Source organism: Drosophila elegans, unplaced genomic scaffold, assembly GCF_018152505.1.
Source record: "Drosophila elegans isolate 14027-0461.03 unplaced genomic scaffold, ASM1815250v1 contig_814, whole genome shotgun sequence".
Taxonomy (NCBI): Eukaryota; Metazoa; Arthropoda; class Insecta; order Diptera; family Drosophilidae; genus Drosophila; species Drosophila elegans.
The window spans coordinates 5,800,812-5,827,003 of NW_024546167.1; the positions used below are offsets into that span (position 1 = coordinate 5,800,812).

Below are 26,192 nucleotides of genomic sequence, written 5' to 3' on the forward strand. Positions count from 1 at the left end.
TTTGGTTGGTCACGCAATGAAAATTAAGGAGAATGAAAGAAAAAGAAAGAAATGTGCGTAACGATTTCGCATGGGAATGTTAAGCATAACATATTCATATGGACTGTAAAAAATAGCTTGAATTTAACAAAATATCTAAAATAAAAGTTTATAAAAACGTATAATCTTCAAGAGAACAAAAATTCCGTATAGATATTTTCCATTTCTCTTCTTTACATGCCGTGAATTGATCGTTAATCGCATTTACCTAGATCTCCGTAACCACAATATTTGCATTTAACAAGCGTTCCGGCTTGATTAAAACTACAACAAAATTGGTTTTTGCCTGTTAAAAAATAGGTGTAAATAAATAAAAAAAACAAAGGCGAGTGCCAAGCCCAGCCAAAAAAGCATACAAATATACTGCAAATGTAACCGAGCAATATCGATATAAAAAACTGGAACCTTCCTGTTAATGAGTGTTATTTTGGTGTCCGATTTTATTGGGTGGTAAACAGCTGTGTGACTGTTGGTTTTTCGCACAAAACAACATCGTTGTGTGGATCGGGCCACTCCCCAACAATTAGCGAAGGCACCGCCATTAGAGAAAAAACCAAGAGATCTGTTGGCAACATGTTGCTAGCCGGATTAAGCTCGGCCAGCAAAAACAACAATTGTGTAACATAAAACAGTGTCTAATAACTGTGAACACTGTGGAGGACGGATAGACAAACCCACAATAAGATAGATGGTTATTTCCAGGCATTGTGTTGTTGTTGTTGCTATGAAAACCAAGACAACCAACGAACGAACAACCAAAGAGACAAACATACATACATATAACAACATTTAATCGCTTGGCTTGAGGCGCCGCCGTCTTAGCCGCATCTTTGTATACCCTACTCGTAGGGTATATAGACTTGGGCGTTGTCTCAGATACTTGAAGAAATTGTAACATAAGGCTAAAATCTTATTTCCAGTTGCAAATAACAATAAGTCTTGATAGCTTGATAAAGTAAATTTCCATATAGGTAATGTGAAAATATAAACTATCTGGAGTTATATAGAACTTTGAGGTGTAAGATTTACATAACTTAAATACTTTAAACAAATAAATAAATGCTATAAAACAACATTTAATTAAGTTAATCTGTAAAAATTAAAAAATTAATATTATATATATAATAATATTCTTCCCAAAACGAAACAATAAAATTCCGCATATAAGAATTTAGAAAAAATGTATTGTTATAGAAATATATAACTTTAAAAATGTTATAAAACAATACTTGATCGAGAGTGTAATTAAAAAAGAGTATTAAAATTCTTCGCCCAACAAACTTCTTCACGTTTTTGTCAGTCAAAATCGTGAGCTCGAGTTGGGGTTTTTTGTTACTTTCGTTTTCAGAGTTTTCCAGGCAATGGCAATTTAATGCTAGTCTGCAAGTCATTAGGTGGTGCCTGCACCTCTGACCCGGCTCAAACCTGACTCCTCAACCAAAGTCCGTTGAAAAGCGAAAGGCGAACTCACGTCAAGTTCAACCTTTGACCTCAGCTCTCGGCGGTGCGGTTGTGGATGTGTGGGGGTGGTGAACACTGATTAACCACTTGAATGTTTTCCTCTCTAATTTCCACTTGACATGTCAATCCCACATTATTTGGAATTGAGTGTAAGACCGCAGTCATTAATGAATGTACAATAATTTTGGCAGGAGGAAATTGATCCCGAAATTAACTATATTAAACTTTAATAATTTACATCAATAAATGAGGTTTTCGTTTCAAAAATGGTTTCATTTCTAAATAGCAATATGCTTTAAATTAAATTTTCGTTTCCCTCAATCCACAGTCTTAGGAAAATTTTGCTTGCTAAATTCCGTCACGCGTTTTAATTGAATTTGTATGCAAATCTGCGGCGTCAACTCCTCCCCTTTAATGTAAATTTAATAAAAAAAAAAGGCAAAAATATTTTAAGGTTAACTTGGTGGCGGGATTTTGCCTTTCACTCACGCATCGCTGACGCAGCCGAAAGTTGTAAATTAAAAAGATAAATAAAGATGTGGCTCATAAAAACAAATAATAATGACACAGAAAAATAAACGCAAGAAACAGTGGGTAACGAGAATCCTTTTGTATTTTATATGTGAACAATTTATTAGAAACATTGTACTTATATATAGATATTATAATCTCTTCTTAATCCACTATTTAACTTCACTGGGAGCAAATGTTCCATTAGCACAACTCTTTCTCTTTCATCTTCGAAAAGTGCGTGTTTGCATGGATATCCAAATATAGACACTCGAAGTATTCATAAATCTTTCAACAATTTGTTTGTTGATGGTTGACGTCATGTGTTCGTTTGTCGGCTGCCTTCGCCGAACATTGAAATGTTTGCACTTTGCGTATTTATCTTTTAATTGAGTCATAAAATCAACGAAAAGCCAAAAAGGGGCCACCACCGCCAGCCGAAAGATGAAAAATGGAAATATTTATAGACAATATACGATCAGTTTGCGATGGGCAAAGAGAGGTAAAATAACGTCATACTGTGGCAAGGAAATCCAAGTAAAGTACCTTTAAACTTTTCAAAAGGTTGGTTAACTTTATAAGGTGGCAAGGTGGTGGTCACACCTCACCAAGTGGATTGATTTTCAATTTACAATTGAGACAGCTTGGCAGCAATGAAATATACTATATAGTCTAATCATCGTCATCAGCGAGACATGAGCTCGTGGCAAACTTTTTAGCGTTATTAAATCTATCTAGTATTGATGACTAGCTGCCAAACGTAAGTTAACCGCAGCCGAGTAAACGAATCGCCAGGAAAGACACGTAGAACCGGCAACACACACTACCCCCGCCCCATAACTTACAATAAGCACTATCGCTTGACCGCCTATAGACTATCATTCATGTTTCACGTGCTAATCTTGTAAGTGGCGGGGAAAATAGGGGAATGGAAACGTGTTTGTGCAATCAAATCAATCTTAAGTTGCTACCCATGATAATGCCAGAGAGCCATAGACGATTATGGGTTATGAATTATCAATTCTAAGTCGTTTCAATTCCTCTTTTATTTTTTTTTGCTGTTCAAGCAATAAAGTACATAGTCTTAGTTACCTAAGATCCAAACCTGTTTCTAAGACATGACACCACCATCAGCGCTGGCCGATAACTATTTTCTACTTTTCATAACAAGCACACTTTTGATTGATAAAATGTGTTTTAATTGTATTTTTTTGTTGAAATCCAGCGGTGGTCATATATTCTTAATCGTTGTTATTCTTAAGGTTCTTTAATTTATGGTCTAAATGCTTGGTAGATAAAAGTGCACAAACTTATATATAAGCCAATAATAGCTTTCAATTAACTCGGAATTTATTCACCTAAACATTTTTACATTAAAGAAAGCTTAACTACGAATTTATGTTGTAACAATATTAATTCATAAATGAAGACTTTTACTCAATAAAATGCTTTATTACGAATTTAAGTTGTAAAACCATTAATTCAAGAATTTCACTCAATAAATGTTCACATATTTTCGCCCCCTTAATTTTTTACAGCCACGATATATTTTTGGCGAAAACAAAATCCTATTTAACACAACACATACAGGTAAACAACTTTTTAGCGGTTGAACACCTGAAGAAAAATACGCCGCCAAGCGAAAACACTTTTCATGGTCAATCTAATTTGCATGTGCGTTACTGAACATGTATATATATAAATATAAAGGTGTAAATATAGGAGAGAAATCTGAAGGCAACACATCCCATGTGTATACCTGTACAATATTTTCTTGTTTTTCGTCTTCAACAAAAACTCCGAACAATATTTTTATGCCCTTGCAGAGGATATTATAATTCTGGCAGAATTTGCAACGCAGTGAAGGAGATATTATCTGATCAGTTAATTTTATTAGCTGCCATTGGAACGATCGGATATTTCAAAATAATTATGCTTTGTAGGCATAAAAATCGGAATAAAGCTGTTACTAAAAATATTTTAGTGCAAAGTAAAGTGCAACACTTTAGTGATTAATAAACTTAATAAAATAAGCAGAAAATAAATAGTATTTTTGGAGAATCGACCTTGAAATTTCTTATTTCCATTTTAGCATGTGTAATTTTTATTATGCTTCTTTCTTTCATATTGTTTTCGTTTAATATGAAAAAACAGATGGCTATACGGAAAGTAGTTTCTGTGGCGCCTCTTTCACCTTGAATTATACATTTTGAACAGCCTTCTGCCCTTAGAGATTCATCCCTCCTCCTGAATAAGAGATTTATGCCTCCCCCGCTGTTATTGTTTATATTTTGTGAACAAAATTGTTGTTTATATTCCTTCCCATTTCGCTTTGCATTCTTGTTTTTCGAATTTTATTCACGCTAAGCGAAAATTTATTGAACATTATTCATTCACCTTCCGAAACGGTTTGGCGAGGAAAGTCGCTATTCACACGTTTGCAGAATGTACAGAAGATTAATTATTGCACACTGTTTTGCATTTCGTTTCATTTGTCTTGACTTGACTTTAAGACAATGTCAAGGTTAATGTATTATCTCTATTGGTTTATTTCTTTGTTCGACTGGTGATGTAAATTTTTACTTTATTCACATCGAAATAAATATCACCAGTTATAAAATAATTGATAATATTCTATTAAATGCCAATTCATTTTCGATCGGACATGGACTAGGCTCAGCATCCAACGATAACGTTCGGAAGAAAGTGGCTACTTCTTAACGTTTTTGTATAGCTCAAGCATTTATAAATACATCCAATCAATATCGCTATATAAATAGGTTGTATGTCGATTTCCTATGATAAGCTCAAGCTGCTAAAAGCTCTTCCCACAATAAAAAACATGTGTCACCGCATTCACGCGGCTTTTCCACTTGAAAAATGTTACCGCCCTCATCACCCTCTCCACAAATATCACAGTTATAAGCGCGGCTGGGCACGAAAAGGTCAAAGGTCGCGCTCGACCTTTTGAGGTGCATTTACCTTTTCAGTCGTTGACACAAAAAGACACAAAAACTTTTTTTTTGCCGTTCTAGTTGTTTAGCAGTGGGCGTGGCAGAAGCCCTTTTACCGCTTGTTATTATTGTAGTTGAAGTTCTTAGTTCGTCTGTCTGGGCCTTTTAAGATTTCTGAAAGCTTTTTCTTGATATTTTTGTGTTTATTCGAGTTCAAGGCAGTTCATTGATAAAAAGAAAAAATGATTATGAAAAAGCTTCGCCTAATTACTGCTTGTTGTTCAGTTGTAGGAGGGAATTAAAAAAGAGTTGGAACGGGAAAGCCTAAAAAAAGGGAGCACACGAAAGGTAAAACAACAAAAGAAAAGTAAAAACTGCGTGTTTCCAGGTTTAATGAGAAAGGGAAGTGAAGAAGTTCAATTAGTAAGACAAGGGGTTAATAATGTCTTGCCTAAAGATACATGCGCCTTTGTGTTGTCTGATTTTGCAATGGAGTCCGTTGAAGAAGATTTAAGGGTATAACAATAACATAGAAAACATTTAACAAAGAAACAAATGTGTTGCTCTTTCCTTATCATATCTATAATTTCTCTATAATTAGCAGAAGAGCCTTGAGCTCATTATTGTCCTCAATCTATTATCACCAAGGGCTCTCATGTAAATACTTCAAGACGATAACAGATCTATTTTTAGGGCATTACGACAAGTGAACAAGGAAAAGGAACAACGTAATTTTGCGTCAGAGTCAGTCAAATGTCAATTGCAGTAGTGATAGTTAAATAATTAATTACTGATACAGTTTATTATTATATGCGTTATTGCAATGGGTTATGCAAAATCTTATCATTAATCACTGATTAAATATTTTAATATTTTGAAACGAATTTTTAAAGCCCTTTAGATTCATGTTTGTTTTCATCCAGCTTTGTATATAGTAACTCGAGCCAAGCCTTAACTTAATGGCATGAACCTTATTTTATCTACCGTTATTCCTAGCAAATCATCAAGATGATGTGACATCCGGCCAGAATAAAACGATTTGCCACTATATACGGGGCACTGTAAAGCGCATTTTGCAATATGCAGTTAGAAATGCAATGAGCGATGAATGCGATAAACGGTCAAACAAATGCACTTCTCCTCGCTAAAATAAGGGGAGTGTGTGGGACTTGGCACATGTGCGCGCGTGGCTGTTAAAATAAACAAAAGACACCCACAATCACAGACAGATAAAAAAAAAATCGAAAGGAAGGGGGAAAAAAAAGGGGCAAAAGGTGTTTTATGACAAAAAAAAAGGGGGGGACGGATATAAAAAATGCAATGTAATTTGTTGCTACCGCTTCCTCACCGTCGACTTTTATTTTTAATTGGTTATTCCTCTACTATATTTGCATTTTAAGAATTTATTGCAAATTTCTTAATTTGCATTTAAAGCACTTCTGCTGCTGTACTTGTTAGCTAGACCCCGTCGCGCTATTAATGGAAATTAATTGGTCAAACGGCTTAATGTGATTTTATGGTAAAAATTAAAATAAATTAAAAAATGTTTCTTGTTAGTGCCAGAAAATGCGACTTGGAATGCCAATATTTCTTTTATTTATAATATTTAGTTGTAGAAAGTCGTGTTGTTTTTAATGTTAAGCTTTTGACGTTAATTGAGGGAATAAAACTTAGAACGAATACTTTTTCACTAATGTGTTTTCTTAAATCATTCCCTTTTGACGGTAGTTTACATATTTTAGATAACACTTTTTGTCTGCCTCCAATGATTGAAATATTTTTGAAGTGTTTCCATATGAAATGAAAAAGGAATGAAAAAAATGTTAACCAACCTGTCTCGTTCAATATTCATTTAATTTCCGCATTTGCAATCACTTACTATATATAACTGATTCTTAACCTTTTTTTTGCATATTAACAAGTAGAAATAGCATTAGGTTTAATCCCATAATACGTAGGGCCTGTATATATTTATTTTAAATTATTTATATAGCTTTTTCAGGTATTTGCACTTTCTTCAAGGTCTTTAGAATGCCAGAAAAGTAAATATCAAAATAGTCTAATGGCGACAATTATTGTATCGGTGTGTTGCACTGGTCTTTACTATATAAGATTTGGGACAGCGATGCCAATTATGGAACAACTTCTGCAGTATATGCAAAGGTTTAATTCTATCGTCTATATTAAAAAAAAAAAAACTTATTTTAGTTTAAATAAGTGTATCTTGCAAATACACTTCAGTTTAGTTTAATAATAATTAATAATTCTTTGTTTAATTATTAAAACTAAAACATTTTTTAAAATTTTCCTATTTAAGAATATGATCACAATAATTCCAATATCGCTTGCTTCATTGTTTAAACCCGTTTTCTTTTCTCTTTCTACTTTGCCATCAGATTTAAGTAGGGCATTAGAAATCTCAGTTGCATTTATCGAAGAATGTTACATTACAAAGAGGGCCTGCTCGAGGACGACTTACTTATCAACTTCAGTGCTGAACATTCGCACCATGTGCCGTTGCAGATAATGGGGCACGGATTGCGGCGAAGCTGGGGGCGATTGATAAGGATTCATCATTGCCTCGTCGTCATCAAAGTATCCCGACGAAGTGGACGATGTGGTGCGGGGATATTTCAGCATTTTTTCACACTTTGTTGGTCTCTTATTCGCTTCTGTTATTCACTTATTTGTTGTACAACTTGATGTGATTTTTATCGTAAATATTTACTTTTTCACTTTAAGTTTATTTGTTTTTGGGCTAATAAATTAGCGCTTTGGTCGACTTGTTTAGTTTTTTGTTGTTATATAAAAACGCGAGTCCGAAATATTGGGTATTTAATTATTATTCAATCAGGCGAAGAAAGGAGAAACCGCAAACGAATTGTGTAGCCGGTCGAACGACAACTAAAAACAAAAATTGCTTTGAATTTTCGAATTTTGCATTAATTTTATTTTTCTCGCGACCAGAGAGTGCGAGTCGTAGGAGAGAAACCGAGAGAAACAGAAACATGCACTTCAACTTGGACAACAACACTGCGAACAGCTCCCAATACGTTGGCCAATTGTATTTATAATTTTATTTATATATTTTGCATACATTGTTGCTGTCGCCGTTTTTGTTATTTTTGTTTTTGCACTTCTCTCTGATAAATTGTTAAGCGCAGTCTGGAACTGGTTGCGCGTGCCAAATAGCAAAAACTAATATGAGGGAACGAGCGAGCTGGTGGAGAATTCCCCGAACGGAGCACTGAGAGAACTCCTCTCGGGTAGCAATTAATCAAGTCTTGACTAAAAATAAATATTAACCAATTAAAATTAACTATTAAGAAACGCACAGCAGCCGCACAAACATTCAGGAGATACAAAGTTCAAATTGCAGACAATTTTAATGTTTGCCTAGCGGAGCTTGACATCCAGAAAGAATTTGTGTACAAAGTGTCAAAACGTGATACTGCTGAGTATTTTAAAAATACTGTGTTGGAATTTAGGGACATTTGATTTTATTGTTCTTACTATACACTTTTGGTGTTTTTCTGAAATTATATTTTATATTTATCTTTTTTATAGACCCATATGAAACGTAAGAATAGCTGCTTGTTCCATATAATTAAATGTTAGTTATTGGATGAAAAAAAAAACCATTATAAAATGCTGGAACTAACAAACGTTTAAGATCTAAAACTAAATGACTGATAGTTTAAGAACTATTAACAAAGGTCATTGCTTAAAAATCTTTAAATTAATTTGTCGAAGCTATTAAATAGCTTCAATTCGTGAATTCTAAATTTTATACACTATGCACATGCACAATTATTGATGTTTAAGCACTTCACTCCTTTGTATTAAAATGTGTATTTAATTCCGGACCATTTGTGGCTCCATAAGATTGTGAAATCAAAATGAACGATCTCCCACCAAGAAAACTGTTTGTAAGGCAAAACTTTTGAACCACCCAAAATGTATTCCACAATTTGTTTTTGCGTTTTTCCCTCATTTTGTTTTCGCTTGCGGCTTATTTTTAGACAAATTCGATTTAGAAAAATTGTGCGTGCGATCGCCGAGTACATAGATAGACTCGTATCTCAACTGTAAGTATATAGAGGGTCAAAGCGGATCCGAAGATAAATAAGCAAAGAATTCACAATCAGTCACTAACAAGGTCAGGGTACCGAGACATCGACATCGACATCGAAATCAGCATCGACATCGCGAGCGAAAAAAGAACAGCAATAATTAACGCACGTCATCACTCGACGCGTATTCGTAAGATACAAATAGCGACAGACGGACAGATGGAGAGCTGCTACTTAAATTATAGCAAATTGTTTAAACAATTACTTTTTGGTCTTGACTTTTTGGGATTTTCGTTTGTAACTTTTAGTTGGAACAGCTTTGGTTCGCGTTTTGCGTCTCACGCCGGCGACAAGTTTTTGTTTACTGATTTCGAACCAAAAACTGAATTTTAAACAAAATCCAAAAACGACTATCGGAACACAAAAACCAAAAGCAGCGACGTCGACAGCGGTGGCTGCGCTCGTCGGCAGCAATAAAATTATTTTCAAAAATACATTTTTTTCTGCGTTTCTCCGCTCTTTAGTTTGGGAAGACGACGGCGACGAAAGCGACGAAAAAAAATAGGCGAGAAACAAAATTTACACACACGACCGGTGCCGAAGCTATTTTTTGTTTTATTGTATTGTTTTTTGGAGCAAAGCACCGACGCCGATGAACGATAACAAGAAAAGAAGTACAAAAAATATAAAACGAAAGGGTGGAAGCAAAAAAACTGAGTAGATTACATCGAAAAACCGTCGTGTTTCTCTTATCATAAGAAGTTTATCTAATCGCAGTCTGATAATTAGCATTGAGTGATAGGTGGAAAAAAAGGTAAAAGAAAATAAAGAAACAGTGGGCACAGCTCTGGGTGTCACTTTTTTTAAGGGGATTGGACGTAAATAAACGCAATGGAAGCTGATTGAAAGGCAATCATCACAAATTATTGGTTTGTAAAGGTATAACAAAGGCATCCGTTAGAAATGTTTTGAGTTTTAAAATTGTTTTTTAAACACAATACTTTTATAGATTAAAACTATATTAATGTTTTAAATTCTCTAACAAGAGATGATATACTGAAAATAGTTTTTTTTTTGCTTAAACATCCGTTGGCCTTGAACAGCCTTTATCTTGATGGACACATTATCTTCCAGTCAATAAATGGGTCTTAAAAGGTATCAATTCATTTAAGTATGGGTTGGTCTTAAGAATAAAGCCACTATGTAAATGAGACTGATAAGAAAGAAAAGAACAAAATCAATTAATGACAGGTTTAGTAAAAAGAAAGGAAAAGCTTATAGAACTTTGCATTGAAGTAACCGCAATAATAAATTATCACCATTCTTATTATTAATGATCACCAGATACTGTTAAGTTTTCATTGGCTAACAAAAAAAAATAAATTAATTTTATACAACAATTCTAATTACACAACCCCAACGGAAACAATATCAAAACTTCGCTGACGTCACATAAAACAAACTATAGCAGGGAAAGTCTTTTATTTTAAGCCACTCAACTAACTCTAGTCAAATAAATGTGAAAATGCGAAAAATCAAAGCATAAAGAAAAGATTTGGACCCATGTTCCTACGACTTATCGAATGTTCTATATGACCATCTGACTGAAAGCCGATTTAATGGAAAATTATGAGTAGCGGGGGAAATTGGATTTCATAAGACGTAAGGTAAATTGCAGGGAAAAACAAGAAAATTAGAGGAAAAAGATTGCGACAAGTGTCGAGTTAGCGTGAAATTTATAGCCAACAACAGGCCGCGCCTGAGTGAAAGAAAAGCCAGGGAAAAGCGAAGCGAAGGAAAATGCAAACGATTCAGTTTTGCTTTCTGATTTAAGAAAATTACAGAAGCTGGCCACCTGCGCGTATACGTAATGTGAATTTATTGGCTCATTAGAGTTGGGCAAATGTTAAAAGCGGCAAAAATAGTTTGCAGCTAAGGCGAATTTATGCTTGGTATATTTTTGCGCTGCTTTCCTCCACCACCTATCTATATCTCTTTATATGCATCTGTATATACATATGGTGTAAACAGTCGTACACATGTCTAATTGGCGTTTAATTGCAATTGGTTGGTTGAGGAAAGTCATCGGGACTGGACAGCTGTCAGTTGAACGTTCTCATCAAGGAACTCGAGTCTTATCTCCATGCTACTAATCTATATGGTCGGGTGATAAGCCAGGTATGTTAGGTATTGTTTAGTCATTTGCTATATTTAGACTATTTGTCAGCGTTGGATGATATGACATGATGTCGGATACAGGAGTTCCTTCCGAATATTGTTCGCAATAATTTATTGTAAAGATTTTAAAAGGAAGATAATGCTTTAATCAAAGCTCAAAATATGCTTTCCGTATTTGTTGTTTAAAAGAAATTTAATACAAATATGTTTTCAGTAAATACCGAACTCAGTCTTGGTTAGCAATAAATATATTTGAAATATATTTTTATTTTATTATGGGTAATCCAATTTTCTGGTGCGGCTGACTTGGTATTGCAGTCATGTTCTTCTAACTTCGTCTCTGTTTTTATAGAATTTAAGGCAGCTCAATGTTAATACTTGATTTTTGTTTTAGATTTTAAAGCCAATATTTTAAGCGCAACTACCGTTGGCATGGCAGACTTTAAGTCTGAAACCATATTAAATCTTCAATATAAAAACTCTGGGTTGAAAAGTAAAGTTTGAACTTTCCTAATAAATTTAAATTTAAATTTAAAGCAATACCGAGACTGTATTTCATTAAACTTTAATTACGGGTAATGCGTCAATCATAACTGCTTTATAAATTCTAGTCCCTTATTGTTAAACGGCTATTAAACTTCCTTTATTAACAGTGAACAAGTTTCGAACCCTATCTGAATTATTAATCGGCACACGTTCTTTTGCTTAATTATCCCTCTGTTTCAATTAGCCCACTCTGTTTAACTTACTGTCTTTTGTGGTGAGTTGAAATGGAAACACTTACCTGAAAAGAAAATTCAAAAATAAATATCAATTAATTAACTGTGATCCAATTCCAATCAATTTCAAGTATTTATGCCTAGGCAAATAATTAATTCCTAACAGATTGGAAGCGCTGTCAATTTGAAAACGACGCAAAAGGCGACAATGAAGATGAAAATAAAATAAAGCAAGAGCAGAAAAAAAGTTTGTTTAATTAATTGTCGTAATCAGGTATGGCAACAAATTGAGTGCATGAGAATTTGTAAAAATAAATTCAAGCAATCTTAAAGAGCTTCCTGCCAAAAGACGTCACACGAGTGTAATTTGTTGGCCAACAGCCCCGACCACCAACGAAATGAAAAAAATAAAATAGAATCAATTTTCCCGGTTAGCCAATTTTGGCCATAGCTGCGCGATGTGTGCCACCATGCGAGTGGGTGTTGATGGCTAAAAATTGGGTATGCAATTCTTTCGCCCTTTCCCGACTCGGAATATTCTTTTGTCAGTCTGTTGGCAGGTGGACAGCCCGAGGATGAGTCAAAGATTGAATAGGTTTTTCCTTCTAATTGAAACACTCTGCCTATTTTGGCACTAATTGCCAAATACCAGAGGAAAAAAGGTGAAGTGGTTTTGGGAAGGCTGGTTCATTGGTCCCCCCAAAGCATATAACAGATTTCTAGGAAATTAAATGAATACAAATGTAGGACAAATGAACAATAAACTTAATGTGACAATTTGATTATTGAGAAATTATGAAGAATATCTATTTATTTTTATATATTTTTAGCCAATAGGCTAGCTTGTTTCATTTAATTTGATTTATATGAGAACGCATATTCTGACGAAGATTGTTTTTGAAAAGTGCTCATCTGTCTGAAAGGAATAACATGCACATTTAAATATATAAAAATCTTAGGTGCCCCGGAAATCTTTAGAATCAAATATTCTTAACAATTAAAGAGTTTAAAAAAAAAAAAAGTAAAACAGAATTTTTTAAAGACCACTAAATTTATTTGAAAGTTGTACCAAAAATAAACAAATATTAAACATCCAAAGCTGGATCTCAATTTTAATTTTTATCAATGATCAGAGATTTTCCTTAATAACCATGCTATCTAAATTTGCATCCATAAAAGATTTTTGAGGTACTGTATCCGATGACGAGGTTTCCGCTGTAAGAACCTCACTCAATGTCTTTTTCGGCATACCATTTGAAATCTTAGTTTCTGAATTAGTTTCAGTGATTTTAACTGCTTCCACAACATCATCCTGATCCTCCCGCACTTCTTCAGCATTTCCTGAACTCTCAACCCCCACATTATTCGTGGTCTGAAAAAGGGGATTGCCAAGCTCATCGATTAAGATTCCGACACGAGAATAATTTGTCTCCAGAATGGCTTCCCAACGATGCACATAGTTGATCTTGGTATCGTGCAAGTTCATTATCATGTTAAGATAATGGGTAAAATCCCTGCCAGCTACATGAGATAGGGTACCATCCAAACCGAACTCTGGCAGATCGTTGGAGACGTCGTAGATCTTTCCCTTCAGCGCCACCAGTATCCTCCCATCACTCCGTGTCCCATCAAATCCCAGTAACTGAGCTAAGGTCAGTTTGATTGGCGGCAAATCCGGCAGATTGGGCGCAAACAACTTGTTTGCATCTATTCGATTGCCTCCGCCATTTCTCAGGTGATAGTGAAAATATCCCAAGACAGCCACACATAAGGTCAACACAATGCTGACCATGCAGCCCAAGTGTCCCAACACCTCATCCATGTTCCGATACTGGTATTTTGATTTGGTCGAAATGGTACTAAGCAGAATACTGAATTTGTTTATCAATGCGGTTGTTCACAAAATTTTCGTATTTGGAATTTTTAAGTTCTAAATTCAATTCCACTAGCACTCAAATTGTTATTTCTGTGCTGACTTGTGTTGAAAAAGTTGATCAAAGTTCAAACTTTTTCAAAAAAAAAAAAATTTTTTTAAAATTCCCAGATAATAACAAAGGTTAATTGTGGGCAGAATAACTGCAATCATGTTAAAGATATCAGTCTTAAACTAGAAAAGAAATTAGAGCAATAAAAACCATCTCCCTTTAGACTAGACTCTATCGTTTGTGCTATTATGTCTTCTTATATTTGTTGTGATAACAAAAGTTCATTCTGCTACTCTCTCGCCGCCTTGGGAAATATCAAGCTGGTTGTTATCAAATAACCGTAGAGTCGCTGCCGTATTATTCACGGTGCCAGGGCAGGTGATAATGTCAGCAAGTGTATCAGGAGCACAGAAATTGGAGCACAGACAGTCAGCACAAAAGCAGGTTGAACAGTTTTCTTATATTATCAGTTGATTAAATATGAATTATACGAACAAATAAAGGCACAAACATACACACATAAAGGCACAAACACACAAGTGTGAGTGTCATGAAAAACGATAAGCGCCGGGCAAAAAAAAAAAAAAAAAAACTCAAACAAAAATTCTGGCACAGGGTGCTCTTCAAATATAAGAAATTACGGAAATGATAAAAAAATAAATTATGAACTCCCAACATTCAGGTGTTAATCATAATTGGCACCAATTTGAAAATTAAACTTAAATGTTGGTAACATAAGTTTCTTTAACAAATATAGAAATGGTGTTAATTTGTTTCAATTTACCTCGAAACATAGAAAGCTAATCTTTAAAGAAACTGATCGTGAAATAATATTTATCATTATTAAATTCTATTTTAATTTTTTTCGTTAAAAGCTGAAAATAAAAATACTTTTAAAATCTATTATTATTTTTCAGTTTTCGTATTTTAATAACGGGATTTAAAATGTTTCTGCCCATATAATTGTGTATAAATATATTTATTACTTCCTTTTCTCTACTTGCTTATGTAATACACTACAATTTTGGTTTTTCAACGCATTTATGCAACATGCATAGTTCTTTTGTAAAATGAACTTTAACTTTCAGCTTAGTTAAACAAAAACTATTAGGCAAGGTCACAGAAACAAAGTTGCTGTTACATGCTTATTAAAAACGTCTTACTTTCGATATTAAATTAAAAAACCTTCGCTTAACTATTAAACTTCAACGTAAAGTATTGTTTGCTTAATGACAACTTTTTTTTAATTTAAACTATATCTTATAAGTTTTGTAGCAGAATAAAATTAATATTACTTTTATTTATTAAATTCCATACTCGTCGATATGTGTCCGTTTTTTGTTTACTTACCCGATGAAATCTTTGATAAAACAATAAACCTTAAATAAACCGCGATCATTATTGAGTAAATATTCGGGCTGTATGACCGCAGCTGGCATTAAATTGGTGTTTTGTTGTTGCTGCTGTTGTTGTTGTTGGTGGTGCATTTGTTGTTGCTGCAGCGTTTGTTCGCTGCTGCCGATGTTGTTGCTGCTGGTAGTCGCCATATTGGCAGCCACTTTGTTGGCTAACGCAGCCATTTTGTTGTTACTGTTGCCGCCATTCTTGCAACACTTATGCTCATGCAGTTGTTGTCGATTTGTCGTTTTAGCAATTATTGTTTTTGTTTAACAAAAGTTAGTTGTGCGTTTTGGTATCGCACTATTTCAGCCAAATTCGTATTTAATTAAAACTAAATTAATCATAAAGTTAAAATATAAAATTCTTAAATTTGGCAAGCCAAACATTTCATATATCCATTGCAAAGCCTTTAAAGCTGACTACTTAAATTCATAAAATCCAATTCTTTTTGTGTTGGGTATTTAAAAAGTGTGTACTTTACTGTATCAAATCATAAAATATTTTTAAGCATCTTTGCTGTAAAACAAAGTTATATTGAAATCTTTTAAACTGTTACAGGTTTCTCTGAAATTCTACCATTAAATTTAGATATAAATACTCAAATTTACCATAAGCGAAAAAAGAAAATCTAAAGCTTTTGCAATAGTTATACAAAAATTATTCAAACCAAAACAAACACTAAACTCAAATCACAAAAGCAATTGGCAAATTTTGTTTTGCTTTCATTTGAAACTTTGCCAATTTCCATAAATTTCTGTTTCAGCTGCAATTTATCGAGCGCTGTGGTGTTGTGGTGATAGTGTGGGTGTTTCATGTGTCATCATTAAAAGCGAAGTTTCAGCGTACAGTAAAGTATTTAATTAACATTCACAGTGCTCTGACATGCCACATATCGTTGCATGCCTTGCACAAATGCACACTCCGACATATGGGAGATGAGCAACGCTTACGTAACAAACGTGAAGCGGATGAGAGAGCATGCGAGATGCACTAACAGAAACAATTGAGTTACCCCATATTTTCTACTATTAAATATATGTTATTATTTATTATTTTTATTATATGACACTATCATGAAGTTACAGGTAATTTGTGTAGTGCGTCAGTCAGAGTCTTAAAATTAGACAACAAAATTGATTTTTAAGAGGCGTTTTCTTACTCATTTGCATCCAAATTCATTTTTAAATTCTTTGATGATTTTTAACAATATTTTGGTCGCCTGTATAACTTAAGCTCCAAATAGGTAAAAAAAATGTGTTTTTTTTTACGCTCAATTAAGTTGTATTCAAATCATGTCCCTCAAGTTTAAACAAAAGCTATAATCTGCATTGTATTTAGTTACTGGAACTCCGTGCTTTTGTTAAAACATATTAGAAAGTAGTTCTTAGAGAGTTCATTTTTCACTAAGATAGGGACATAGAACCAAACCAATTTTTTTTTCTACATAATTTTTGGTTTTTGCGACCGCCTGTCGAGTGGTACAAAAATGTAATATGTCTCTGAAGCAAAAAGTTAGTCAGACACTGGGTCGACGGTTTCGTATGTTTTCCAACTCCTCTCAGCTATTGTGTGTGCAACAAATGGCGCCTGTTGACAGCTAGTTGACAGCACGGCTAGAAATATGACAGCTCCGACTGGAGGCACTTGTGCGAAAACAACTGTCCAACAACTTGTTTAAGATGCTTTAAGCAAAAAGTAGAGACGGTTCAGCAAAAATGGGGGACGAAATATGCCACCCCAGAGAACCATTACAAACAGTCCCCAAAATATGTGACTAAAATTGACGTGTTACACACATTAATTAGCATTTTTAATCATCCAAACCGAAAAACAAACAACCAAGGTTAGAAGGTGCTCGACGACAGAATTATTTATATATTTTGCATGTTACGAGTATCATATGTGCTGAGGCCCTAACGATGATGTTACTCGACCCTGACTTTGACTTCCCGCTGCCCAAACATCCAGTCAACCAGTCACGTACCAAAGAGGCAGTCCAAGTGGTTTTTTCTGTCAAGGGTCCACACTTCTAAGCACTCGGAAGGAAGGTTGGGGTTTGGGGCATAAGCATGCCAAGTATTTTCATCCAAAGAGTCGGTGGAAAACCTTGAGTTGCTCTGCCAAAGAAGAAACTCATTCACGTACCCATTCACATTCACATCCCACTCAATTGAAGCTGACACACGGCGCCCAGCATGAAAGAACACAAAAACCATTTCGCCTTGAAAAACCTTTTCATAATGGAACCCAACACAACAGAACACAGCGCGAAAAAAATAACATCTCTGTATTTAAATATACGACAAGTCTAATGCTTGAGGTCCCATTATAAGGGCATAATTTCAGAGGCAGTCAACACAATGGGTGAATGAATGCTGGGCAAGGATTTATTTGTTTGACTGAGGCACGTGCTGGGCCAAGAGGACCAAAAAGTTTCTAGGTGAATTAAAGTATATTCTCTCTATTCTATTTTATTCTATGCCAGCTAACAGAACATTAAAACTACAATAATTAAAATTTTCTACCACTATTGAAAGACTTGACATGTTTATATTTTCGCTTTAAATCTTTATTAAAATTAAAGAAGACTATATATATTTTAATGTGAAATTTATATTATGCCTGTAATATATTAGTTACAGTGCATTTTTTAAACGAATAATGCATAGTAGTGCCGATAAATTAAAAAATATATCTCTGAATTACGCGCTCTATCAATGAAAATCATTTAGGCGTACAATCAATACACATCATAGAACGATGTCAGCAGTCGTAATTACCTTCCAACTATCCTCCGTTTTTCCAGATTCTTGATTCTTTATGCGGATTTAAGTGCAACTCACGCAGTGTAAATGGGATTATGCAAATTATCTGTGAGGGGGTCCCCTCAACTGTGTGTGTGTTTGTTCGCGTCATTGAGCTATGAAAAAAACGAAACAAAAAAAAAGTACGGACAAGGATTGGGCGAAGGACTCGTCAACTTTCGAAAAGCGCATTACTTGCTTTAAGAACAAAAAAATAAATATAACAAAACCGTTTCTGCCACATACATACACACAGATGCACAACAGCAAGCCTGACCTTGACCTGAAAATTGCGCCATGTGGAGCAAGCGAGAGGGTGGGCTGTGCTCTCCTCCTCTTCGCTATCTCCCTGTGAATGGGGCAGCAGAAAAATACGAAACCTGAACATGTTGTTATTTGAGTTTAGTTCGGATCTTTGTTGCAACTGCTTCGCACAGATACAAATACCAACGGACCCACAGATACAGGCCACAATGAACGGCAGCCTCAGATACAGATACAGATACACAGATACGACATAAAATGCTTACAGTCATTGTGTGGGTTGCAAATGTGGGTCGTGGCGGATGCTTCGCTATGTTCTGCTGCCCTTCCCTTCCTTGCCCCTCTTCAATCCCTTGATTTCGATGATAAAATGTTATAGTTTTTCTCAACTTCGGTTGACTTTATAGCATTCTCCAGTTGCAGTTGCTGAGCGACTGACAATTGGCGCCAAATGCTGCCAAGGACGTCAACATTTTCAAAACGATTTTATCACTTTTGCTGCATTTTGTCCGAGAGTTTTGCATCAATCAAATAGAATTGCACTCTGACAAACAATTTTTACTTTTATGGCTGGAGTAAAAAAAGTTAATGGGTTAATTTGGTTTTGGGGTTTTGCTAGTACTAATAAAGCACGGGAAAAATAAAATTCTCCAGCCGAGACAATAATTAATTATGTTATTATCCACTCATTACGACTTATTAGAAAAATTAAACAAAATTAAAGTTCTTATTTTACCACTGTTCTAAAATGTTTTAATTAACCACGGATGACTTAATTGAAAGGCTCATTAAAGTTTGTGCTCCATTAGGTTCCGTAATTTTTCTGCTCCATTATTTTAACGATATATCAATTAGATTGATTTATCATTCCATCATAAATCAATAAATACATAAAATAACCATCAATACTCGATCAGCAAAACGTATAAAAATACCGACTTGAACCGCTCTAAGCCAGCTGAGTTCATCAAGATTCATTTACTCAAAATCGAAAGATGCATAAAATGCGATCCGCTTAATAGGCAAACGTCGATTAAATGAATCAGCCAGATGTTGTATCTCTATATGTATGACGTGTTCAGCCGCTGATGATGTTAAGCTGTTTAAATCAAATTATCAACATGAAAAAATCTCAAATTAAATTGTTTTGTTTGAATAACCAAAATTGGCAAATTATAGGCAAAGTTGCATTCAAGCGAAAAGGATAGCTCTCGCAAATAGAAGTTGATAATATTTTCGGGGTGTGTGTATACGTTTTTTTGTTGCCTCCACCTCCCTTTGTTGAGGTCAGCAGTCAAAATATTGCGTATTCGCCGCGTTGACGTGACGCCATAGTGGCTGGCAGAACGATATCCAAACTACACCCAAACCCAAGGGTATTTCCGCCGAAAAACGTCAAGAAAATGAATGAAAATCAACTTGCAAGTAAGGGTTGCGTAATCAAAGGGGGTGGTGCTATTTCTATGGTTTTAGCCAATGCGTGGGAACGACTACAACAAACAGAAATAAGCTGACAACCTCAAATGGGCTGTGTAGGCAAAAGAACAACAATGGTTCGTTAAGGAAAGCACAAGAAGGAAAAGCAGCATAAGAAAGAAAAAATCAATGATTTTGTTGTCTTTCGTAGAAATGCCCTCAATCATGTTTGCACAATTAAACAATTTTTGCGCTTAACTTCTAGGGGAATTTGCCATTTGGTTTCCCTTATTTATTGATTTCTGATTAATGGACATTCCGCTTTGGGGAGAAGGACACTTTTATTGGCCCATTAAGGACGTAGTGACATTGAAGGCAAAGTGCCAGTCAAGGCGATTAAATGTTTGCTTTTTCAATGGCTTGCCTTTTCCTGTATTGATTTGAAGTGTTGTGAACATTGGGAACTAGAGGTTGTAAATATAGAATGCTAGGGGTTGCTTTCTCTTTTTGTACATCATACTTTGTGGCATTTAAGGCTACTTGGTGGTTTTATTACAGTGTATATCATACAAGTCAAATTAATAATTTTTATAAATCAGTAATTATGAAGAGTATTAATAAAACTAACTGTTTATCATTTTAAAATTTGGGTCAATGTTTTGAATAACACATTAAGAATCTTCTATTCTATACACAGTGACCGAAAAGCCTTTTTTGTTAGTATTTATAATACTATTGCCAAATGTACTTTACTGTCATGCCAAACTTTTATTTATCTTGTAACAAAGTTAGTGATCAAATGCTTTCTTTTTAACTTATGCAATTTATTATAACACAGAACATTTTTTTATACAGCATAGTCAGAATATAAACCAACTTCACATATTAAGTTTATTTTTTATTAATGAGAAGTCATGCGTAACGAAAAACTGCATGCCAACTATTCCTATTACAAAGAATACAATTATTTCGTATACATTAGAGCTTCATTCACCGATATAATAACCTTGGTATTAACCTGGCAGTTCCTCTGTCAAAAAAAGTTAGGCACATCGTGCACCCCAAATCCCAAGGCTTTGACCTCATCCAACAGTCAAATCAAGCAGTGAAAACCTCGCATATTCTTAAACAATCAGTTCAAATGCCCATAAATGTTTGATGTTCCTTTAATGTTGATCAGATGTAAAGAACATTTTTAATTGAATAATTTGCCATTTTTTTTGTCCTGGTCAACGCAATAAAATCATAAATCAAACCAAAACGAAACGAAACGAAACGAAACGAACCAACCAACAACACAAACACAAATAATTAGAATTTAGTTGGGTGACATTACCTTTTAATAAAAATATTTCCGTTATTAAAAGCGATTTCTAAATTGTTTTTGTTTTCCATGAATGAATCTTTTTTGGTCACTGATGTTGGATATAAATATTATAAAATATATATCTAGGTACTTATCGCGTTAAAAAGAGAAATAACAAATGGGCGCGAAATTTTAGAAATTATCTATGCAGTAAGAGCGAGCGAGAGAGCGAATTGTAAGAGTAGAGAGAGTAGCACACACACACACACAAGTCAACCGAGGCGTTTTGAATGAAAGATTTTTTGGTAGCTGGCTTTTCTTTTACTTTTTGATTGCCCAGATGCCCAGATGCAAATTTTCTTTATTTTCTGATTTTATATAATCAACTTTAGCACTTTGATTTGGTTGTAATTTTATTTATTTTTTTTTTACAACTTTATATTGTTGTAAATTTTATTTGGTTGCAGGCACACACACACACTACAGGCACACTCAACGCACACAAACGCTCGGCGATGATGTCGGAATACGACTGACTGACGACAGCAGCGAAAACTTCCGCGTTTGCCTTGCCACAAAAACAACAGACAGAAAAAATGGGGTTTTCTGCAGAGCCGAAGAAAATCGAACGATAAAACCCGGAGTGAACTAAATAAAATTTTTGTAAATACTTTTAAAAATTTTTTCTCCAAATTTTTTAAATCTTTTTTATGCACAACACAATGTTATATTTTGCCAGCTTGTTTTTGTGTTTGGTTTAGCAAGAAGCCAAAGTGTAGATTGACTGACTGAGGGTAGGATTTTTTTTGTTGCTAGCTTTTTGTGGCGCGTTCATCGCCAAAGCATGCAGATGAGGGAGAGAGAAATAGAGAGAGCTTGGGAGATAGAGAGCAAGCGCAGGTTCATTTTCCACAGAAAAGAGAGCCACGTGAGAGATAATTTTTGCAAAGAAAGTGTATTTAGCGCTCTCACCAAAGGAAATTTTGTATGTGCCTTTGGTTTTTCCCTTCCAATTTGAACTTTTTTTCTATCTAATTAGCTCTGCAGTGTGCATTGGCCCTTTCTCTGCTCGCCAAATCACCTCTCTCTCTCTCTCTCTCTCTCTCTCTGTCTCTTTCTCTGTTGATGTATACATAAATATAGAACATATAAGGGTTTGAGTGGAGCATAAATAACACCTGCTCCTGTTTGGGCGCTCTCACTTTTCTCGCGCCTGCGCAAATCGACCCAGAAAACGTGCTAGCCACACTAAATATATGGAAAAGAAACAACAAAAATAATAAAACACAAATTCATCGTTATCATCTGTAATAAGTGGAAGAGAGATGGGCAGTGATTGCAAGAGTCTGTGCAGAAATGAACACTGCACAATAGACCAAGAAGCAGAGAGAAAAGTGCCTCGCAGCTGTCCCCATTTTTTGTGAGTTCTCCGCTGGCCAAAATAATTACACCAATTTATAAATTATCAACGAGGCGAAACCATTTGAAAAGGTCCTTACTCAAGGCTTCCTGAAAAGGCAATGGCATAGAAATACCACAAAAAAATGTTAGAATGTCGCATGAAGGAACGAAATGCCAGCGAAAGAATTTCAATGACAAGGTAAATCAATGTCAGTGGAGAAATTGAAGGAATTCTCATTGTTTTCGAACTGAATAGCTAGTTTTTCAGGGGGCATTCTAAGGACATCCGGACATAAATTGCTTATATGTGGGGTTTCCCCCCACCCGTTCTCTGCTGTCCTCATTACAAGTGGAGCATGACCCACATACTTGAATAAACAAAGCATAAAAATCAGCTATGCGAATATATGTATGCCCACAACGAAAAGCTCAGAATCCTAACAAAACAATTGAATTTCAGAGCGGGTGCGTCGCCCAAGTTGGAAAAGTTAACTGGGAAAAGGGAACAAAAGAAGAAGAAAAAGACAACTAACTAACTAACTGATTCTTGTCATAAAAAGGAAACCCAATCAAATCTAAGGATTCGCAGTTGATAAGACAAAATAAGGCATCTGGCTTACAGAATGGAAATTGACTCTAATAGGCGTGTACGTAATAATTTTAGTACAATAGGGTAGAAACTAGACATGTAAACCAGAAGGAAAATGGACTGAAATACATTTTTTGTCTAATGAACAAATTACTAGGACATAAACGCAATAAGTTATGTTGTTGCATTCACCAGCAAAAGGAAATGTATCGTATTACGAATTTAAATCATCTCTCATCTCTCCATTTTCTTTAGTTTCCTAAGCCAGCACAAAGTCGTGATATGTTTTGTATAGCATACTTATTACAACCCCTAACCAAAGTCCTCTACTAAATATAGGCAATACAAATGTATATATTCACACTCTATTTATCATATTGCAAAATGTAAAATAACAATTTTTTAATTAAACCATTTTGCTCTGACTAGTTTATATCAACAAGTTCATACAACATTAGTACTTACTACAGAAATATGCTTATAAAAACAGCGATCAAGATTAACATACCTGAAAAAAAAGAAAAAAATGTATTAATGACAATTTTAAAGACCCTCATGAAATAAATTGGTTCAATAAATGAATTGAAATTAATTAGGCTGCAAGTTTGCTTATTTACACTCATGCAGTGCAGTTCATTGATATTTTTAGCACAATTAGGCAATTGAAAAAAGTAAATAACGTTTGATAAGATAAGATGCAGAGGAGGGTGAAAAACTGATTAGATGACCAATCTTGAATGCGTCGCTTTGATAACAATTAATATTGCCTTAATGGCGGCAAGCAGATTTGTTGGAAAAAATGAAAACTACTTTTGAAGCAATAATCTTTGGTGTCTGGGGCTCGTAGAGCCAAAGTAAACAAAACTGGTTGCCTGTAATTTTCCACACGGCAATGGATGCAGTCCCCAGACCAGTTCTGTAAAAGGTCGCCACCTCGATGGTCACGATCAAATCCACTCTCAAATGGTTGCCTTTTTTCCGACCATAGCGCCGAAAAGCTTGTATGTCAAGCTTCGGTAGACAAAATTGGCCTAGTTATGGTTCTGATAATATTATTATGATTTATTTGAGTTACTAAGGAAAGCACAAGGATATGATCTGGGGTTAGGAACTACGAATCATGTTCAAAGTTTATCACTCATACTGTTGTCGTTGACCAAATACTTAATGCATCGTAAGACTATTTTTTGCGAAAACTTAAGGACCCTGCACGATAAAAGCATTAAACATATTTGTTTTTGAATATAACATTAAATTATACAAATTAGTTTTTTTTTAATACTTAAGAATAATGTTTAATTCAGATAAACGCCTTTTTTAAATTCTTAAAACAAAACTTCCATAATTTATTATAGTTTTTAATGTTCCACGGGAGATGGAAAAACTCACCTGAAAAAATTCAGGTTATTCATGATAACCTACAGGAAGTTGATAAGAACGTCTCTCTTACAAAGTAAGTCAAATGGAAATTTACAGGGTAGTAGAAGGGAAATCAAATCACTGATGTATCGGGGGGGTCAATGAAATTGAAAAGCAATTGTCAGAAGCTTTTCAGATTGCAGGGAAGTCGAAAGGTAAGCTATAGCCAGAGCCGACCAAAAGCTTGAACCGATCGAAAAAAAACGGGAGAGACAATCGCGAGAGAGAGGAATAGTGAGAGATAGAGAGAGACAAAGACCCAAAACCGGCAACCAAACAAAGAGCCGAAGCGACAAGCGAACGAACGACAGCAGCAAAAGCAGCAACAGCACGACAGCAACAGCAATAGCAACAGCAACAGCACGGCAGCAACACATCGCTGCCCATCAGCAACATCGTCGACCAAACACGAGGAAAAAGGTTCGACTGGCTCAGTGTGACAGCGAACGTCGTACCTGTTGTGTGTGTTTCCACGATTTTTGGAGTGCTGTTCTGTTATGGCAGCAGTTCCAGTCGAAGCCCAAAACAAAGAGCTCCGTGAAAAGTCCTGCATCGCAAACAATAGCAACAGTTGGCAGATCGAAGGGAGAGGCCTGCAAAATGTTTGAAGTCGCCTGCCTGATGTTCATCTGCCCTTGGCTCATACTCGTACTGCTCATGTTCATCGCCATGACTGTACTCTAGTTGAGTAGAATGTAAACCCAAACGGCGAAATGGGCACACGAATTGCAACACATCGCCTGGCCGTGTGCCCAAATATATATTCATCGGAAACAAACAGAAGACTCCTCTTTTGCACCACCAAAATATTCCTATGAAAATGTGCTTTGAATTTTGTTTTTATTACCCTATTATTTGTTTGTTAACCACACAGAAGTGTAATGTGATTTAAAATTAGTTTAAAGTATTATGTAAGCACTCGTACCTTATATGTATTTAGTTTTATTTAGGCTTTAAGCTTGGAAAATAAATTAAGATGGAATAAGAGAAGAAAAAGTTTTTATGAGGTGGGCAAGGTTTAACTGGCATATACATATATATAATTCCATTGTTAACTGTTATTAATTTAGCTTGATAAACCAGTTTTCTGTGCGATTAAATCCATTTGGCTTCGCTCTAATGACCGGCCCCTATTCATGGTTTTGTTTATAAACAATAATAGGCTGAACATTTTATACAACTTGTAATATAATTCAATAGATTGATTACATTTAATTAGTTTCAACAATGCTCTTTTTTATTGTTTAATTAAGTCTTCCGAAAAAATTTTATTAGCTTAATTTTTCATTGCAGCTTACAAAATACTTATACAAATATCAAATTAGTTCAACTTTATGTCAGTCTTTTTAACTTATCGCGCTCACATGTGTGCCATAAAAAATGTTTTTTGAAACCGACCAACTGTCATATATAAAATGTTTGGTTATCTACATAGTACTTGTGTCGTATCGCATATTGATAAGAGCTAATTTGGGACATGACCTAAACACTATTTCATTGACAAATGTGTCTCTTATTAATAAACAGATTTGTTCATAAAATTATAAATATGAGGACGGATATCGCCAAAGCCTAAGCAATTTCCTCGAATAAAATATCTCCAAGCAAGTACTTGTAAAAAGTGAAAGTTTGTCACAAAAACGTATTAAAAATAAAGACATTTACACGTGTACTCTGCGATTATATATCCACTCAGAGCGTCATCGCTCTTTAAGTATAACATTTTTTAATAA

General features: G+C 34.8%; 2 protein-coding genes across 8 annotated transcripts in view; both read right to left on the reverse strand.

Annotated features, from left to right (window-relative positions):
- LOC108138098 (protein bunched, class 1/class 3/D/E isoforms) overlaps positions 1–26,192 on the reverse strand; it is a 96,603-nt gene that overhangs the window by 28,747 nt on the left and 41,664 nt on the right. Inside the window, exon 1 of one of the 7 annotated variants that reach the window (XM_041710160.1) lies at positions 15,210–15,454. The exons of 5 other annotated variants lie outside the window; for them this stretch is intronic. In XM_041710160.1, coding sequence (XP_041566094.1) covers positions 15,210–15,439 — 230 coding nt within the window. In that variant the 5' untranslated portion in view covers positions 15,440–15,454. Of the gene's footprint in view, positions 1–7,443; positions 7,723–15,209; positions 15,455–26,192 lie in introns of those variants that run through there. One more of the 7 variants, XM_017260091.2, reaches the window with a different exon arrangement.
- On the reverse strand, positions 13,018–13,902 carry LOC108138101 (membrane-associated progesterone receptor component 1). The gene has a single exon (XM_017260095.2). It carries the CDS (start codon positions 13,754–13,756, stop codon positions 13,064–13,066), a length of 693 nt encoding a protein of 230 aa, XP_017115584.1. The 5' UTR covers positions 13,757–13,902; the 3' UTR covers positions 13,018–13,063.